Consider the following 20,526-nt stretch of genomic DNA (forward strand, 5'->3'; position numbering starts at 1 on the left):
CACAGGGCTGCTCTTTGGCCTTTTGCCCCTAGAATCAATAGGACCAATAAAAAACATATGTACTAAGTTTCAAGTCTATAGTATCTGTTTCAAGTCTATAGTATCTTTCTTTCAAAAGTTATCACAAAGGGAGATGGGACAGACACCACGATTTAAAGAATGCACTCTCAGATCCTTAATAGTAATTTTGAATACTACATGAAAAATCTTAATATACCAGAAAGCACTTTTTGTTGCTCATTTATATTGGTATATTTTGTGGGATAAAATTAAAATGTTTTATTAGTCATTAGTAATTTTTTTATTTGCACATTACGTATTATATTACGTATGTGGGTACAAGGTACACAATACAGGTGCATCGTCAAAGCATAAATAATACACTATCCTAATCAAATACATTTTGTATATCAATAAGCAATTATAACAGCCTAAAATATAATATAATACAAATAAATAAAAAAGATAAATTAAAATATTAAAACCTATCAAAAACAGGAGGGTGCAGCGAATTAGTTCCAGCTATCAAGCAGGTACTCATCCAAAGAGTAATATGCCTCCTTCACCAACTTATCCTTTACAGCCTTTAAAATTTGTTTTTGATTAAGGCAAGTGATATGAGGAGGTATTTTGTTAAAAATGTTTAAATGCATATAGTATGATGGGCTTTTTTCAAATAAGGAGAGATTATGGTGGGGATACTGAAATTTTTTTATTGTTCCTTGTATTAAAGTGGTGTGTCTAGGTAAACTCATTATATAAGGCAGGCCTATCACACACTAACTTTATGACATCATAAACATATATTCCTGTTAGTGTTAATACCTCAAACAGTCTAAATAATGGTCGACAACTAGTTCATTTATTTTTTTGAGCAATTGTTCTAATTATACTCTTCTGTGTAACCAATATTTTTTTACAGTTTTTCTGTGCACCCCAGACAACAATTATTCCGTATCATATTAGCTCAGAAACATTAGAAAAGAGCACTTACACTTACTACTCCCTCTTGCTTTGAAAATCTGTAATTGAGTACTAATAAATCTGATAAGTTAAATGTTGATTACTCTACTCTCCACTGTACAGTAGAGAACATTAATGTGATAGCTGGTGGATACGTCTAGATTCGTTAATAGAAACAATCATGTTGGTGGTGAAATTTAGAGCGTCTCTGAAGAAATTATTTTTACTGACATTTCCAATCTCTACTGTAAGTTGTTTCATATACAGTATCATTGTACTTCAGTATGCATGAATGTAATACATGTAAGAATATACTAGATTAACTTAGAAGTGCTTTTAATTTATAATGCTTAAAAGGGATAAGACAAATTACTTTTAAATTATATTAAACTCTTACGTATCACAATTGTAGTGTACATCTTCAAAATAATGTATAACATTGTAAATACAATTCTTTACAGAAACACTTTAATTATTGGCTTTAGCTCATTATGAAAGGCCTGTACTGCACCTAATGTAAGTCATAACCAACTGTGGATAAACTGAAAATAATCATCCTGCATTTTCAATTCCTAACGAATATTTTAAATTAAATTGTTGGAATACATGAAGAGAACAACTGAAAGTCTGTAAGTATTGTAACTTTGCAAGTTTTGGATTTGTACAAATCCAAAACTTATGGATAAGTACAGGGCTGTCTTAAGCAGTGGTGTAGATAAAGAGTGAATCCAGAACGTATGCATCCAAACATCTGAATCGTTATAAATTACGGTATAGTAAACAAACTAATCGTAAAAATTAATAGTTGATGGTTTTAAAAAGTTGTGCCAAGTAGTTCATTCAAACTGTGTTCTTATACAAAATACCATACAACCATACGATACATTTGTACCATACAAAATATTAATCTAAAGTTATAACAACAATTCATAAAACTATATTTCTGATCTTTCCTCAAGCAAATAATTTATCCACACCACTGGAGTTAAGGCCTGGGGTCAGAACCAGCTCTAGCTATTCTGGCGCCCTTGGGAAAATGAATTTTTACTGCCCCCATCACTAACTCTCTAATGTCTCTCAGTTCCTCTCCACATAGGAACGCTACTGTTCCATGGCATGTTTTTAATCGTTACAATTCCTTTGATTATTACTACATAGGTATTATTTCATGTTCAAAATTAATTTCCTATTAGATGCTTAATATATAAAAACAGCTCTTTTAAAATTCCGTAAAAAGAGCTTTATTTCCAAAAGTTTACCTAGAATTTATAAATCATTTCATTTCTCGCAGTTTCATTTTTGTGAAAGGATGAAACGTGTTCACTTAAATTTATGGTTTGGGCCGTCTTCTATTAATAAGGTAAATAGTCTTTGAAGTCTTTCATGGGTCATTTTCAAATGAATTTAAGTTTTAATCAACTTTAATTTCAAGAAACTTCGCTCACCACTATCAACATAGGTAAAGTCAATGAGATTCTAAAAACGAGGAACAAATTCGGAGGGCAATCTTGGCTGTATCAGGAAACATCCTCTTCTTGCTATTGCTTGAATTTCATTAAATCGTTTGACGTAAATACTTTATTACAAACTCCCAGAAAACTGGTATCACACGTCTTCAAGTGAGTAAGATTTGTTCTACACAACACATTGCTTTTATATTTTAAATGCTATATAGAAATCTGAAATAATATTTTCCAGAATTTAATATGTTTAACTAAACTTTTATTTCTACAGCTTAAAGAAGAATTGGAAATTTATTGAATCGGTAGATGTATCATATCTACCACAGATGCCAAACTAACCATCTTTTATCCCACACCTTCACTTCTTTATCACAATGCATTCATTGTATGAGAGTAATCTTTTTTAATTTTGTTTTTTTGTATATTTTTTAAACTCATCAAATCCCTTTTTAACTTATTACATCAATCTCATTTTAAATTAAATTTAGTTGCTCCATAATTTCCTTTTTATTTTAAAAAAATTAAATAAATATTAAATCTATTATTTATTAGTAACATATTGATCCTTTTGGTTAATAATCTAATCGTTATTAACCCTTCAGAGGTTGCGTCACTGTCTTTTCCACCGGCGTGTTACATTTTTGCTTACAACTTTTGAACAGAGCTAGTTTGACGCTCCACCCCTCCTATACCTTCAGATGGACTCGCCCGCAACCAAATCAAGTGGCCACCCCCACCCTTCCGCATCTTCAGTCATCGGCTGTACTGCCAAAGTTGTATAACCTGTCATTTCCACCGTGCGCGACCTCTCGCGGTATCTAAAATTGTGATTGTTCTGTGTAGTGTATTATTGTTTGTTATTTTCATTTTGATGTCAATATGAATAGAAATGAAGAAGAGAGACTTTGAATTTGTTAAACAGTGTCGAAAGGGAAGAAAGACAAGAGGAGGAAAGACTTGTAAATCCAGGTGCTATAAGAAGACAACTTTTTCTTGATGAGCCTGTTGTCGCTCCTATTGGTGAACTGGATTCCGATGATGAAGATGAAGATCATGTATCAGCGTCAGAACAATCAGGAGAGGAAGCGGAAGTACCGTTTTTGGAAGCATCTCCAGAATATACAGGTAAAGATGGAGTAACTAAATGGAGTGTTCACTGTTCTAGACAGAATGTGCGAACACCTGCTGCTAACTTAGATCGGCGATTACCAGGTGTAAGACAAAACTTTGATGTTCAAAACCCTGTTGCTGCATGGAGGTTGTTTTTTACCGATGAAGTGTTAGATAGCATTGTAACCTGCACCAACCAGCGTATACGAAAAGTTCGTCCTGGGTACACTCGTGAGCGTGATGCGGCTGACACATCCAGAGATGAAATAGAAGCATTCATAGGACTTCTTTATATGGCAGGAATCCTTCGTGCTTCTCATTTTAATCTATATGATTTAAGGGCAACAGATGGTACAGGAGTGGAGTTTTTCCGCAACTGTATGAACTTGAGAAGGTTCAAGTTCTTGATCAGAGTGTTGAGATTTGACGATGCTGATACTAGGAGGCATTGGAAGAGGCTTGATAGACTTGCACCCATTCGAGATCTGTTTGAATTATTGGTAGAAAGGTGCAAAACAAATGTTTCTGTTTCTGAGTATCTTACAGTTGACGAGATGCTCGAATCTTTTCGAGGTCGTTGTAAGTTTCGGCAGTTTATAAAAAACAAGCCTGCAAAATATGGTCTGAAAATTCATGCTATGACCTGTGCAAAAACATTTTATACCATGAATTTAGAGGTTTATGCTGGCAAGCAACCACCAGGTCCCTTTCAAATACAGAATTCTGGTCTTGCTGTAGTTTCCAGACTCGTCCAGCCTGTGAGTGGTACTGGAAGAAACATTACCACGGATAATTGGTATACATACATCCATACCCCTCGCCGAGACTCTCAAGAACGATCACAATTTGACATTAGTGGGTACCCTGCGAAAAAATAAAAAAGAAATACCACTTGAGGTAATAGATACAAGGAATCATCCTGTATCCAGCAGCATGTTTGCCTTCAAAGATGGAAAAACTCTGCTATCGTACTGTCCGAAGAAAAAAAAGTTGTTGTTCTACTGTCTAACATGCACCACAATGATGAAATTAACCCTCAGTCTGGAGATGCTAAAAAGCCTTTCATTTTGACCTTTTGTAATTCAACTAAAGGAGGGGTGGATGTTGTTGATGAGTATAAGGCACGATATTCAGTTGCGAGAACAAGCAATCGTTGGCCACTTACTATCTTTTTCAGTTTTCTAAATACCATTGGGCTAAATAGTTATATTGTGTACAAACACAAAAGAGGAGACTTTGACATTGTTTGAAGGGAATTTCTGAAGGATCTCGCCAAAGATCTATGTATTAATTATTTGGTAGCTCGTCATGGGGAAGAAAGACTTCCAAGGCAGCTAAAAAGAAGCATCACGCAAATGCTGGGACTTCAAGAGGAGGAGAGGCCGCAGCCTGCAGCAAATCTTGAGGGATGTTGTGGTATCTGCAACTGGAGAAAAACCCGGAAAAGTAAAACTACGTGTCACATCTGTCACAAGTACATTTTGTAGGGAGCACACAGTGTTTACTTGTTCTCAGTGTGCAGAAGAAGATGGTGATGATTCCACAAGTGACTAATTGCAACTAATATAAAGCTAATTTCTTACAGGTTGTAAGATTTTTTTACAATATTTTTATATAATACAATATCATTTATTACACTATTTTTATACAAGAAGTACATGTTTCTATATTTAAATTACATTATTTAAGTATTGTTACCTAATATTAATGTACAAGTATTTTTACCACAGTACTTCATTCTGACAATTTTGAAGTTTGTTTTGATAAATACAATACTTTTACAAATATTTTTACGATTTTACAATATTAATAATACTTTAAAACAAAGTTTACATATTACTCAACATGTTAAATGTAAGTTTGTACAATGAAACTGTAAAATGTGTTTCTTTTTATATTTTTTTATAAACCTGGTGGAATCCACCGTGCGCAACCTCTTACGTAACTGTTAGTGACGCGACCTCTGTAGGGTTAATCTTTTTCTTGTTATATCACTTTTAAACATACTGAAGATGTTTCTTGGTCTACATGTTACGGTAATTCTTAATTAACTCAGGCCTGTGCCAGGCTCCTGCCAAATATAGGCCTTTTTCCTGTTTTAGCTTCTATTACTTTTGTGTATTAATGAAAAAGCATCAGTCTCAGAATCTATTTGATATATGTTTGTTTTGTTTTTAGAGTTGTATAAACGTTTATAATATTGTAACCATGTTTTTTTTTAAAAAAAAAGAGAAATTTATTTTCATTTGTTCATTCATCATGAGTGCAGTACAGAAAGATAAATAATGACGTTGACTATTGTAGATAGGTTTTAGTGGATGTCAGTATGTAAAACACTTCAGACCTATGAAACATATAATATATTTTCTTCATCGATGCAAAAATGCAAACACTACTACAGCATCAGAAGTAACTTGGACAGGAAGTAAATTACAACAGTCGAAAGCAGATACTTTTCGACTAAAGGAGAGTTCTTAAACAGAATATGTATGTATTTTTTTTATCGTGGCAGCAAGGCAAACTCTGGGGTCTAGGATGGGCTGACCTTAATAGGGGTGATCCTCAATAAACTGGGTAAGTACCTTCACAGGGGTGCCGCTGTCTAGTGGGGGATCCAAATCCAACCAACGGATTTCAATATATATATATATATATATATATATAAAACCTTTATGTTTAAATGTTACACAAGTAATATGAAAACATTTATTGGAAATATAGCTTGTAACATGAGTCTTTGTGCCTAGGAAGATGATACAGTCTACTAATTTGTGATACAGCTTTAAAAATGTGAAAAAAGCATTACCATAGAATAAATAGTTTAAGCATTATATATTTAGCAACTAATATTGAGTTACATGGACTTTGGATAAAAATTTAAATTTAAATTTACACATAAAAAAATAAGTAAAAAGATATGATCAGGATTATTTGCTTTTAGTAGAATTTGTTATTTTTTTGACATTACAAAACTAAAAACAGTTTATTTTGCATTTATTCATTTACTTCTATTGGATTACACCTTTTCACAGACATTTGTCAGTAAACAGAAAGGAAAAGAAATAAATCTTAACAACAATAACAATTTACATAGGCTGGCACAGGCAAAAATGTAACCAAAAAAACAATGTTGTAATATAAGACACACAACAGCAATAAAAAGTATTTAACAGTTAAGAAATCATTATAATGGCAACATATAATATTACAATAGTATAATAAACTTAACAGTAATAATAAAAATATAAACACAGATTAATAACATAGTAGAAAACTGTAACAAGAAATATTAAAAGAAGTTAAAATGTAACAATAAAGATTTACAGTACCAACAGACAAAGTGATTAACCAATCTTAATTAAATTCTTTAACAACTCGTCTCACTCATTAAATCAGTCTATATTAGTAGCAACTAAACTTACATATGATAGACTATGGTGATAAGTGTAGTAAGTTTAATGGAAATGCCTCCAAGGTTGTTCTAAATCTCAATCTCTCGTGAATGGAGATATCAGAAGAGTCTAGGTGCACTGGACAATTGATGTTGCTATTCACTGTCTTTAACAGCAGTGGTAAGTCCACACGATGATGCCTCAGATGTACAAGAGGCACATAAAGAGATGATCAAAATCACCAAGAGGAATATCATGGTATATAAAGCCAAGTCTAGGAGCCCTGGATAAATGATGTGGCCATTCACTATCTTTAAAGCAGCGACCATATGGTAGTTTGGTTATTTTAAACACATGTGTGACAGAAACGGTCAAATTCAAAATAATCAAATTGTAAAAAGTAAAGAATCTGTGGTGTAGTGGTAGCACGCTCAGCCAGTAAGTAACAGACCTGGGCTTGAGTCCCGGTGGAGCAAGTACTTTTTGTGATTCAATGTTTATTGAAATTTAAACAGGCATTTGACGTTTGTACAAATTCAATGTATATACATACATATGAATGTGTTAAATAAGTGTATTTTTAATTTTGTATTATGTGCGCTAATTTATAAAAATAATTTTTATACTGTATTTATTGGAAATTGTTAATATTTGCTTACAACTTGCCCATTATTAATAGACTTTTTAACTATGCGTTTGCATTATAAAAGCAGATAACTCTTTAACTAATAAATCGTGAATATTTATAAAATTTAAATATCTTGAAAAAAATTATGACTGTAAACTTTTAATTTTACATGAAATTTTAACTATTCAAAGAAAAGAATTAGTTCTATGATATGCATGTCTAACGATAGAATAGGGTTATTGAAGACTATCACTCAGAATACTAAAATAATTTCTTTTTTTGTCTGGCGTGGGATGTAAAAATTTATCTTCTGTCCATAAGGACATCTCAAGAATGAAATGAGTTATAGATTTAAAATTTTGCAAGTGAGCTCAGAGAAGCCTGTTACGTGACACATGGTGTGGTTTACTCCTACCTTGTTCCTAGTAAATATGTGTTTTTGTATATAAATACTATCAATTAAATTTAATAATCATCTAAACATTAAAGATCCCTAATCGTTTTCAAAATGTTTAGGTAAGATTCCTTGGGTTGTTAAGTTCCAACTCCAGGTTGCCTTACATTCAAGACTGAATCGACATTAAACTACTAAGTTCACAGATAATTTGTATTTCTCTTACGTAAGTCACCCCCAAACCAACATTCTTGTTTGGTACTTTTTGTTTAAAATTTCGGTATCAATTTACAATACCGTGACCATGGAAAGGTATGTTCATTTTTTTCCCTGAAAACTACAATTTTTCCTGAAAACAATAGTGAAGACAAAATTCGTCGGCAACAAAAATCAAAGGAGTTACGATTTTTTGAAATTCTCTGAAAACTCTGTTTTTGACAGTACCTCTGGCAACACTATCCATATTTGACAGTTTGGTATTACTCCGCGGCTCTCTAAATAAACTTATTTAATTATTATTCTGTAGAGTATTTTTGGTTAATTCATTTGATTACTGTTGATATGCTAGAAAGTAACTTTTAAGATCTTACTTTCAGGCCATTTTGATTGGTCCAACCAAGGCTGATGTATGCCCTTTATCCGATGATTTATTATTCAAGCCTCCTGACTTAAAAGAAGAAAGTTGTCCTTCTTCTGAAATAAAACGTTTAAGGCAATCAGAAGAGAAATGTCCATTTGCCCAACCAGTGAGAGAAGATACAAGCGGTGAAAGGATGAGTGTCGAGGACGTGGAGATAGCTGCTTGTTGCAAAGCGTGCAAGACACGTAACCCTGCTACAGCTACAGAGTACTACTATGATATCAATTCGAAGGATTACTATTTTGATTCTTATGCACATTTTGGAATCCATGAAGACATGATCAAAGATGAAGTTCGTACCAATACTTATCGACAAGCCATTCAAGACAATCCACATCTGTTTAAGGTAAAAACTATAAAGATATATCTAGATTTAAAAGAAAATTAAAGACACAGACTACAATTACGAGTCGAGTCATACTTTATTTTAAGCTTTTCCGCTTGTGGAAACCTGATTTTACTGAGCCGTCTATACTTATTTTTGTTATTTAATTTAAATTGAGTTAACTCTTTGTACCATAGTAATGCGCATTTTGCATCATCGTGCAGTAATGACATTCAGAGACAGACATTTGTATCATTTCTGAACAATCACTTATAGTCTATGTCCTGAAAGCCAGTTTGCATTGTTATAAGCTCCCATCCTAGTTTTTCATGAGATGGATAGAAGTGTTTCTCCTGTAAAGGAAATCCCAATAAGAATTGGGAGTGCCAATGGCCAAGCGGTCTAAGATGTTGGACTTTGGATCTGAGTTCAAATCCTATATCCGAAGTCCTGCACAGATAGGACTTACCGCAGGTTAAAATCCTATCTGTGACTGAAGCTTTTTTTATCAGAACCATCGACCTTGTACTGTATCGACACTCCCCTTTATTCTGTTAGATGAGATCCTTGTATATGTCAGTGGCCCATGAGAACGTGCAAAATAAGGCTTAAAAAGGGATCGGCCTCTCCTTTAAATAATAAAAAAAATCAATCATCAACCACATTAGTTTTGGAGGGAGTAGAAATGGAACAGTATCAAAAGGGTTAAAATTATCATACAATAATTAAATTTATCTTCACCCGCGATAACTTTAATTCTCATGTCTAATGGTTGGTTTAAAGTGTATGAAGTTAAGAAAAATGTGAACAAATAAAAAGTCAGTTAAAATATTTCCACCCTTTTCATACCCTCTCATTCCAACCCTCACCTAAACTACTATATCATGGCTGATGATTAATTTAATCCTTGGGGGAAATAACTCTCGATCTCAAGAAAAACTAGGTTGTTTACTTGTACAATGCAAATTGACTCAGCTCCCAAGTAATTAGACTAATAATTATAGTTTCAATTGCTATTGTAGTGTTTTGTTTATTTAAATTTATTTAGTTTTAGTTCCCATTATATTTGTAAGAGAGTGTATTTGTAATGAGAGTGTATATCATTGCCAATGAAACAGTATTTTATCTACATATTTTATTTGTTTTATATAGCAGATTGGGTTATCTGTCTATGAAACATAGAGAAGCCTCTTTATAATTTAAAATCTAATGCTTTTTTAAATTTTAAAATACATTGTCATCAATCAGTTAATATGAGTTACAAATTTTCCAGTAACTTACAAGCTATTGCAAAATTGTATGGAAATAATATTAATATAATCTTAACTAAAATTATGACTTATGAATGTTTGAACAAAAAAGCAATCCTGAATTGAATTCATCCAAGACTTTGAAAGAATAATGGGTATTTTTATTAAATTTATAATATAATACTTTTGAAACCTTACAAAAAGTTGAATATGTACTGATAATCATACCAAAAAATACAAAATTGTGTATAATCTCCCTAAGAAAAATTATATTTAAGAGACAAACATTTTAGCATGCAGATGAGAAACATATTAGTTAAACACAATATAAACCATTTAATTTAGACAAATTATAGTACAGTTTTTATAATCTGAGACTTGGCCATACACTGGAGTACTAAATATCACATGAAAAAGTCAGGAAACTTTGGATAAATTTGTCACACTCTTACAAAAGTCTATCTAAATTGGTGATCTTTTTTGCTCTTACTTGACGATTTAAACATGTAGATGATGATATAAAATGTGGCAAATGGTATTAAATTAAAGCTCATGTAAAAATTGTCTACACAAGTACTACCAAATAAATGATAGATTTGTTATTTATTTAAACTGCCTTCTATATTTGAAACTTTAAAATAAAGAGCTGAAATGGATTTATTTAATTATTATTATGCCATGTTTATTTTCTATTATAATTAGATAAAAGTAGGCTGGACTAACTGATTATGGCAATTTGGCATATAGTTCAGAATTAGTACTATTACATTTAAAGATGTTTAACTTATTATTTTGCACCACCTTTAAATTGTTTACAGAAAACCCTCTACAACCCCTCCCCACCACTTCCCTCAACATCCACTGTTAATTGTAGGTACCCACTGTTATAAGAATTGGACTTTAATGGTTTCTTACATGTAAATCAATGTAGTATTGTGGATGTAAAACTATATTGTGGTTACAGAATCTGGAACAAAATTATCTTATATTTATATTCAATATTTGTTAGGGGAAAACAGTTTTGGATGTAGGATCCGGCTTGGGAATACTGTCTCTGTTTGCCGCAAAAGCAGGAGCAGCAAGAGTGATTGGTATAGAAGGCTCTACAATAGCCGAACTCGGCAAGCAAATTATAAGGGACAATAATATGACAGAGGTTGTTACCATCATCAAAGGCCAAGTGGAAGAAATAGAGTTACCTGATGGTATTGAAAAAGTAGATATCATTATTTCTGAATGGATGGGGTATGTATATTTTCATTGTTTATGTTATTTAAATTCCTATAATAAGTAAATGTTTGCTATATACTTTTTTATAAAGTTAATCCTAGAGTTTGCCTATGGTGAGTAAAATTGGCCACATGTAAAAAAGAATATAAATAATTTTTTAATGCACAATTCAAGGCATATTTATTAGGAATCAGATTGATGTTATTAAGAAAGATGGGTTTGATTTACAGCTTTGATACTTATTTTCTTTCAAAGTAGTTCCCAGCACCACTTCCAGTGCTTGAAGCAGGTTTGGAAGTCACATTTTGGTACTTCGGAAAGTTGCTGGAAAGCATTTTTGTATCTCCCCTACATCTGGAAATCAATGTCCTTTCAACTGATATTTGATACGAGGGAACAAAAAAAGTCCTCGTTTACAGAATTACAGAACAAGAGATGAGATATTGAACAACCGAAACACGAGCTTCTTTTTGATGAGGTGAAAACAATTTCTTCGGGACAAACTTTGGGGAAAAAGTTTCAAATCAAAATATTGTCAATTGAAATTGTTTAACTGAACCAACACTGATTCCTAAATCCTTAATGATTTCTTCTATAGTCAATCAGTTGTCTTCCACCACTAAACCTTTTCAACGTTTTCATCAATTCAACTATCATAAGTCTCTTCAAAAGAATCTCCAAAGAATGCTAAAGAAAGTCATGAAAGTATCAAAAGTGACAAGTGGTGCACTAATTGCATATCTTGAAATCATGTCAATAAACAATTGAAATCACCGTAAGAATTAGTAATGGTGGCTTACATTGTTTCTTATATAGGCAATTTGTGCATCGCTCGTCACTTTTGATACCTTCATAACTTTCTTTAGCATTCTTTGTCAAGTGCTTAAGAGATTTTTGCGAAGAGACATGATGAGTTATTACATGATTTTAGTCATTTTAGTGTTATTAGTGAGTTGACTGTTGGGGTTTTACTATTGTAATTAATTAAAAGAACAACAAGACTATTTTCAAGAAGATCATGTATGTACATTATTTTAAAATGCTGCCACTATAAATTGAACTATTTGAGGTAAGATTTTTGGCATTGGGTTTTCTTCATAGAGACCTTTAATTCAATGTACTACTACTCAGCTAATGCTCTCATGTAAGATTTTCTTCTGACTACTCATGGGCCGTCACTTGATATGTTTAAAAATAATATATATATATATATATATATATATATATATATATATATGATTGATGTGTAAAGTTTTAACGCCTTCTTTGTAATAGTTAAAAAAATATGAACTCATCCCCATATAACGTGAATTCGTTGTTGGCTATGGTGGTCATTATTTTGATAGTATTCAACTTTTATACTCATGTTTACACTGTATTAATTATACACTAAGGTGTGTACCTGAATTTTTGAACCTGGACACATATTAAATTAGAACTCTTAAAACAATCATGTTATTCGCCTTTTATATCAGATTCAAAATTAATCACAGGACAGTTCTTAAATGTGCGCCATTTTCAAAATTTTATGGGCTATTGCTCCTAAATCCAAAAATAAAGACGTTAAAATACTATGTTATATCCAAAATCACAAGAAAATATAGGGTGTTCCGTAGAAAAATTTAAAGTTGGTCACCATTTTGGAAAATGACATCATTTAAGGCATAAGTAATAACTGCAACAAGTGTAATAAATTTCATGCATAAATTCCCAATAGTACCCAAGTTGTATGTACGTAAGTTTAGTAATGTAGGCGAAAAGATTAACATGGGCGACCGAAAAGTGCATAAATCCCCTTAATTATACCTGACGTCTTTGTGGCTCTACAGAGATCTGAAAGTGTTTGACAACTGGAATCCCACTCTTTTGATACTGAGCTTTATATTTAATAAATAGACTAATGTATATAATATTAATAATGTTAATGAAAATTGACAGGTTGGATGCCATGGATGGATCTTGAGCAAGCACCTTGGGAGTGTATTTGCTGGGTGTATGAAAAAATCAAATATTTTTTTAAACTCAAGAGGTAAAGTAATAATTAGACTTTATTTTGATTTAAAGTGAAATAACCTACAAGTGGCCTTTTTTTATTCATCCCGTCTTTCTTAGAGTGTCATTTATTGAAAGGCTCTGCACTAAGAAGAGCACTAAAAAAAACATCTATGACTAAAACGAACTACCAACTCCAGAATAAATTTCTTTAAAAGTGGTTTTTGATGTGACTTCTGAGGACACTAAGGGTACCTACAACAGTAGTTTTTAACAGCTTGCAAGTCACATAATACCATGTGTTGTATTGATTTCAGATATTGTTTATTGTTTGAGTCAATGTTGTCCACGGTGATTTATGCCCGAGACAAGTGGTTGAAGCCAGGAGGACTCATGTTCCCTGATAGTGCCTCCATCTTTCTCACTGCTATTGAAGACAGGGTGTTCAAGAATGACAAAATTCTCTGGTGGAACAATGTATATGGTTTCAACATGAGTGCTGTCGGAAAGGTGGCATTGTTGGAGCCAATTGTTGACCTCGTCGACAAGAAAAATGTGAGTGGGTATTCTTAATTTTCTTTGACATGTCCTAAAAAATTAAATCTTTTCTATTTCAATTCTACAACACACCTTTTCTCAAGCTATTCAACTCCATAGTTTGAATGGTACAAGAAACAATTCAATGACTTCAATTGCCCTTCAAAGTTTTTATTTGGATGATAAAATGTGTTTTAAAAAGATTTCTTCATAAGGAAAAGGGCTTTAAAATTATCAAAGCTAATGACTAAAAGAAAATTTATAATACATTTACATAAGGAAAGGAGTTTGGGATACTTCACACTCTCTTAATTTAAAAAAGTATCAGTAAAAAAGCTTATATCAGTGTGTAGGAGAGTTAAATGAGCAGGGCTAGGATGTATTGACGCCCTGATAAAAAGATTAGCTGGCTTTTTCTGGGTATATTATGGGAAAATAAGTGAATACTGTATTGTTTGGCTTTGGCAAGTTTACTACAATAATTAATAAAAAATTACATTTCTTCACAAAAAAACTTAATTTGTTAGCCGAATGCAGACTTTAAAAATATTAACCCCCCAGCTTAATTAATATTTTACACCATGAGCTCAACATTTCAAGTCAAACATGTTTTTTATTGGACAAATTTAAATACATTTAAAAAATACGCACAAAAGTTAATTTTTCATGAAAATATGTTTAACCATTTGCTTAGTCTAAACATATTATTCCTTTGACCTAATATTTTACACTGCTTAGTCTAGATCTACTACACAACTTATAAAACACAAAAGGTTTTAATCAGAATAAGTTAACTTTTTTAGGCCACTGCTATGAATCCAGATTAATTACATTTAAGATATGAGTAATTATGTTGTTTCAATTAACATTTAAAAATTTCTCTTGGGAATTGTCCACCAGTCCACTATTCATCACGGCCATGTATACCAGTGTTGCTTGCCGTCACTTAGCAGTATTTTGCAGTAATAATATATTTTAAAATATATATTAATGTTTACAGTTTAGGATATTTAGAATCACATTTTTTATATTCACATAAATAATTCACTGATTATATTACGTTTTGTAGTTTTTTAATTTTATACTTATTTAATGTTACATAATTTTTACCTCACCTCTTAATTCACCAGCTCCTAAACTTGCCGCCCTAGGCAAATGCCCAGTCTGCAGGTTTACAGCCTGGAGTCTGCAATTCAGCCTTAATTTATTTAATGCTCTTAAAATTTTTATCATGAGTCTCTATATATCAAAAGTTTCTTATACCACACCTTAAAATTCAAACCTTAATATTTTAAGCGTACAGCTTTGAAGTGAGTATACTGTTGTTATGGTTTATATATTTCATTCATTAAAAATAAATTGTATTCAATTTCAGGTTGTGACAACATCTTCTAGACTGAAGACGTTTGACCTTTACAAAGTGAAGGTTAAAGACATGACATTCACAGCTCCTTTCTCTGTGCGAGCGAGACGTCCGGATTATGTTCATGCTCTAGTGGTATTCTTCTCAGTGGAGTTTCTCAGCTGTCACACACCCACAGGATTCTCCACAGGCCCAGAGACACTCTTCACCCATTGGAAGCAGACTATTTTCTACCTCAGGGATTTCATAATGATCCAACAGAATGAAGAAATTTCAGGACATTTTTCAGCCAAACCAAATCTAAAAAGCAGACGTGATTTGGATGTACGTATAGTCGCCTCGTTTCAAGGCAAATTGGGAACTTTACAAGAAGACAATCATTACAAAGTTAGATAGTAAATTTAATGCAAAATTTGTCAATTGAAATTTATTTTATTGCCCTAAATCAAACTTATTATCTAGAATAACTTAAAAGGTAACAGAACTTTTAAGAAAATAGTTGCCATATTGTATATTTTTTTAAAACTATACTGGTTTTTTGTTATATGTCTAACAATTTTCAACAAGTGCCATTTTGTTTATATTCAATCAAATAATGGTTATTTTATTTTTCTCATATCTGTCCCAACCTATATGCAAAATTCAGTATCTGTTGCTGTACTAATTAAAGAGATAATTTTTGTATAAAAAATAACAAATGGCGGCTAGCGGATAGACACCACATTTCTCGACCTATGTATATAAAACAATTTTTGTTTGAAATCATGTGTAATATTAGCCATAGAAGTTTGTGACACCTTGTATATATAAATAAATAAATATACATATAGAGCCGAGTTTTGAATCACAAAAAGTACTTGCTCCTTGCTACGCCGGGACTCAAATCCGGGTCTCTCACTTGCCGGGTGAGTGCTACCACTACATCACAGAGCCCTTATTTTTTACAAATTATTTATTTTGCATTTTACCGTTTCTGTCACATGTGTGTGGGTCAATTCTTAGCTCTTTAAGATAACTTCTCTGAATACAGAAAATAATTTTGTTCACTCTTTGTGAAATAGACCCTTTTAAATTATGAAATTTAGGCTATTTTGTAATCATGTCCAAATAAAAACGGCTGGAGATAAAAATATTATATTTTACAGTATGTATATGAGTTATAGTTTTAGGTAATGAAATGTGGTTTTCATTCATTTATGACTTAAGGAAGTTATATTTTTTTTTAATGAAATGTAATTTAAAAAGATATGTTTTTATATGTTTTAACAAAATTAATTAATTTATAAAAAAACATGTTCCTAAAGCTGGCTTTCATGTACCTACTGCAAACATTTTACATTTGTATCTTCATTCATTTTCATTTGGGCCAGAGTTGATTGCAATGACTTTAAGGGGTCTTTGGTTTAATGGCAGTATTCTCACCAGGCAAGTGAGGGATCTGGGTTCAAATCTTGGTGGAGGCAAGTACTTTTTGTTCATCAATCTTTATTAATGTCAAAGTCAAAGTGTTCTTTATTCATATACATTAAGTACAGAGATAGTGTCAAAAATTAATAAACCTAATTGGTGACATAAAAAATTTAGAGTAGAATATCAATGTCCATGATTGGTCATTTGGTAAAATTCAAGTGTGTGTAGATGGCCTGGTGTGAGAGCAGTTTATTGAGTTCAGTCTTTAGCTGTTTCCCCTTCTTCGTTCTTATTTCTATCGGTAGACAGTTGCTCAGCTTTCTTCCTATGTAGGATGGTTTTTTTTTCATACTGTGCTAAGTGGTGAATGGGCAGTGGATACATAGTTGAGTTGCGGGTGTTGTAGTAGTGCAGGTCTTCAAGCCTTGATAGGTTTTCTCTGTCAACATATAAAATAACTTCTTGTATGTAGAGAGCAGTCACGGTCTAGATCTTTAATGTTGCAAAGACCTCTCTGCAGCTTTCCCGGAAATGAAGGTTTGCAAGTATTCTTATTGCCATTTTTTGAAGGATTAGAATTCTGGTCATGTTAGCATTTGATGTCCCTCCCCATACAGCTAGACCGTATCTTACATGTGCCTCAAATAGAGCAAAATAGGCAGTACGTGCTGTAGTCAGATCACCAATTTCTTTAACCTGTTTGAGTGCATATAGGCTTGAGTTTAGTCTATTGCATAGCTGGTCAATATGGGGTGTCTAGGATAAGCTTGAGTCCATTGTAATTCCGAGGAATTTGGTTTGTTCAACCAAGTTAACTTCTGGTGAGCAATTAATTTGTCCTGTTCTTCTCCCAAACCCTAGTTGGGTAGTTTTAGAGGGGTTAACCACTAAGTCATTTCCATCACAATATTGATATGCCATGTTGACCGCAATAAAAGCATTTACACTAAGGTTTTCAGGTGTATTGTTGTCAAGGATTAAGGTTGTATCGTCAGCGTACATCAAAGTTTTAGCATATTCATGTAAGTATTCTGGAAGGTCATTAGTAAAAAGAATAAAAAGCACTGGACCCAGCACGGATCCCTGTGTGCACACCTCTATGTATAGGACAGGGTTGTGATTGGAATGCTTTAGTCAACCCTTTTTCAGTAGACTTTAGTTCGACTATTTGACTTCTGTCTTTGAGGTAGCTTTCGAACCATTTCAGAGCTGTTTCCGTTACACCAAGTGCTTTTAGTTTCTTCTGTATGAGGTCATGACCCAGGCAGTCGAAAGCCTTGCTCAAATCCAAGAAGATAGCTGTAGTCAGGTTGCCTTTTTCTATGCTGTCAGTCACTGATTCTATCAAGCTAATCATTGCTGTAGTTGTTGACTTGCCATTGACGAAGCCATGCTGAGAGCTGCTTAACAGGTTGTTCAACCTGCAATGTTCTAATAGCCTGACAAGAACAATTTTCTCACAAAGTTTTGAGACAGTTGGTAGTAATGAAATGGGTCTGTAATTACTTAATTCTGATTTACTGCCAGTCTTAAATTTAGGATAGATTTTTGATATTTTCAGTGCTGAGGGAAAGTGTCCTTCGTTGAAAGATTTATTGAAGATATCAGTAAGGGGATAGATAAGTTCTTCTACACAGTGCTTTAGTATTTTTGTGGATATGTCATCAATACCGGCTGAGTTTTTTTATTTAAAGTTTTTAATAATTAATCTTAATTCCTCTTGAGTTGTGGGTCTTGATGAACTAAGTTCATTAATTTGAGTGCCTATGCGTTCAGCTGGTTTTCTATGAGAGTTTTTATTAAGGTTAATTGTGTTTTTTTGCCATGTTGGCAAAGTAGTTATTGAATTTTTCAGTGACTATAGATGTATATTCAATAAGCTTTCCATCAATGGTTAGTTTTAGTTCAGGTGAGCAGTTTTGTTTTTTTGATCGGACAGTATTTATTATTTCCCAGATTGTGTTTTAGATTTGTTTTATGAGTTGGAAATTTTACTAGCAATAGCTTGGCTTCTCAGAGTTTTCAGTTTTTGGTCATAGGTTTTTTTGAGATCCATTGCTTTGTTTTTATCCTCAAGATTTCCTGTAGTTTCATACTCTTTAAGGTGAGTTAGGAATTCATTCTTGAGCACTAGTGCTTCTGCATCAGCGAAGTGCTTTAGTGTTCTATTTTTGCTACCAGCTGTCATAAGGGGACATGCAGCATCTAGGGCAGCTGTCACTAGCTTTCTAAAGTTGTTGTAGGCTTCTTCTGAGTAGAAGTATACACAGTTTCCCATTTTTCGTTTGTTAGCGAACCTTTCAGTTCATGTAAGTTTCTACTCCCAATAGCTCTATGCACTGATTTAAGCAAACTTGATCTCTTCAGGTTGGTAATAGTGCACATCTGGGCAGTGTGGTCAGAGAGCCCAGTATGAAAAACTGTTGTGTCAAGTGCATCAGTGGTGCTATTTGATACAATCCAGTCTATAGATGACTTCGATGTAGGAGTGATTCTTGTAGCTGGCAAGTTGACTCACTGAACATTGTGGTAAGCAAGCATTTAATTTAATTTAGTAGTATTTCTGTCTGGGTCGAGTATGTCGACATTTATATCACCCATTATTGAAAGAGGTTTGTTCTCAATTTTTTGTCGTCTATTTGATGAGATAATGTAGCCATTGCAACATCCAGATTACTGTCTGGCGATCAGTACGTACCCATAATATAAGTAATATAATTGTTGAGATTGATCTTCATAAGTGCGACCTCACATACAAGTTCTTGGCAGTATTGAGACACATCAATTTCCTCAACGTGATTTTGGAGTGGGTGGCTGTAGTGGGTAACTAGGATATAGCCGGGTAACCATTGTATGGACTCTATCTGATTTTGTCTGAGGCCATGCTCTGTTAAGATGATGACATCGGGCTTTTTCAACTCAGGTAAGTGAAGGAGGCGATTTGATTTATTTTCTAGCCCTCTTATATTTTGGTGCAGGACTGCAAGTTTTCCTTTTGTTGAGTTTTTTGTCTCCCTTTCCTTGAAATGTTCGATTCTAAAAAAGGAGCCTCTTCTTCGTCACTGCTATTAAAATCTGTAATTGTTTCTCTGTTTTGGTGGTTACTGGTGATAATTTGCTTATAATAGTCAATATTTTTGTCAAAGAATTCCTCTATAGTTTCATTGTGTGGTCTTGGTTTTGAATTTTCAGGGGGGTGAAGTGATCACAACTTCAAAGGAGGCGGCTGCTTACTTTTATGGTTAGGTTCTATTTTAGAATTATGTTGTTTTTGATGGTTAATTTTACTTTTTGCAACTTGCAGTGACACACTAAATTTATTTTTCCCCTTTATTACTTTGGGTTTATTCTTTTTGTTGGTGGTAATAAGGCTTCTAGAGGGTGTCATCTGGACACGCTCTAAAGTAAGAGAAGCTTCTCTAAATTTGTTGTTTGCCAAAGTTGCTGCCTGGCTTTGGTCAAGGATTTCTCCAGTACATTCCTTGACCAAAAGTTCCAGTTGCTTCTGTATGTTTTTTAATTGTGCTATGTCCAGCAAAAGAGCAGAGGAACTAAATAGTGTGCCAGTATGTGGAGCATTTGTTGGAGGCTGATCAGGTGTAGGGGTTGTTTGTGTCTCAGTGTCTACATATTCTTGAGAAGATGATGCTCTGCAGTGACCTTCCCGTCTCTTTAGCAGCATCGATTTCTCTAACTCCCTATTTTTTAGTACTAGCTTATTGATAATCTCCTCCTGTTTCCTGTCATGTTCTTCAAAAGTGTATTGGATGTCTAAATTAAGCTTTTTCTGGTTGTCAAGTTGTACTTCCAGTTCAGATATCTTTTGAAG

At 33.1% G+C, this 20,526-nt stretch overlaps 1 protein-coding gene across 1 annotated transcript; it reads left to right on the plus strand.

Moving 5' to 3' along the window:
* The first annotated feature begins 1,054 nt into the window (after positions 1–1,054).
* LOC124356823 (protein arginine N-methyltransferase 1-like) lies at positions 1,055–15,707 on the plus strand. The gene is made up of 5 exons (XM_046808057.1): positions 1,055–1,210; positions 8,547–8,936; positions 11,175–11,410; positions 13,705–13,942; positions 15,300–15,707. The coding sequence occupies exons 1-5, from the start codon at positions 1,145–1,147 to the stop codon at positions 15,681–15,683; spliced, it is 1,314 nt and encodes a 437-aa protein (XP_046664013.1). The 5' UTR covers positions 1,055–1,144; the 3' UTR covers positions 15,684–15,707.
* The last annotated feature ends 4,819 nt before the right edge of the window (positions 15,708–20,526 follow it).

Source organism: Homalodisca vitripennis, chromosome 3 (genome assembly GCF_021130785.1).
Source record: "Homalodisca vitripennis isolate AUS2020 chromosome 3, UT_GWSS_2.1, whole genome shotgun sequence".
Lineage (NCBI taxonomy): Eukaryota > Metazoa > Arthropoda > Insecta > Hemiptera > Cicadellidae > Homalodisca > Homalodisca vitripennis.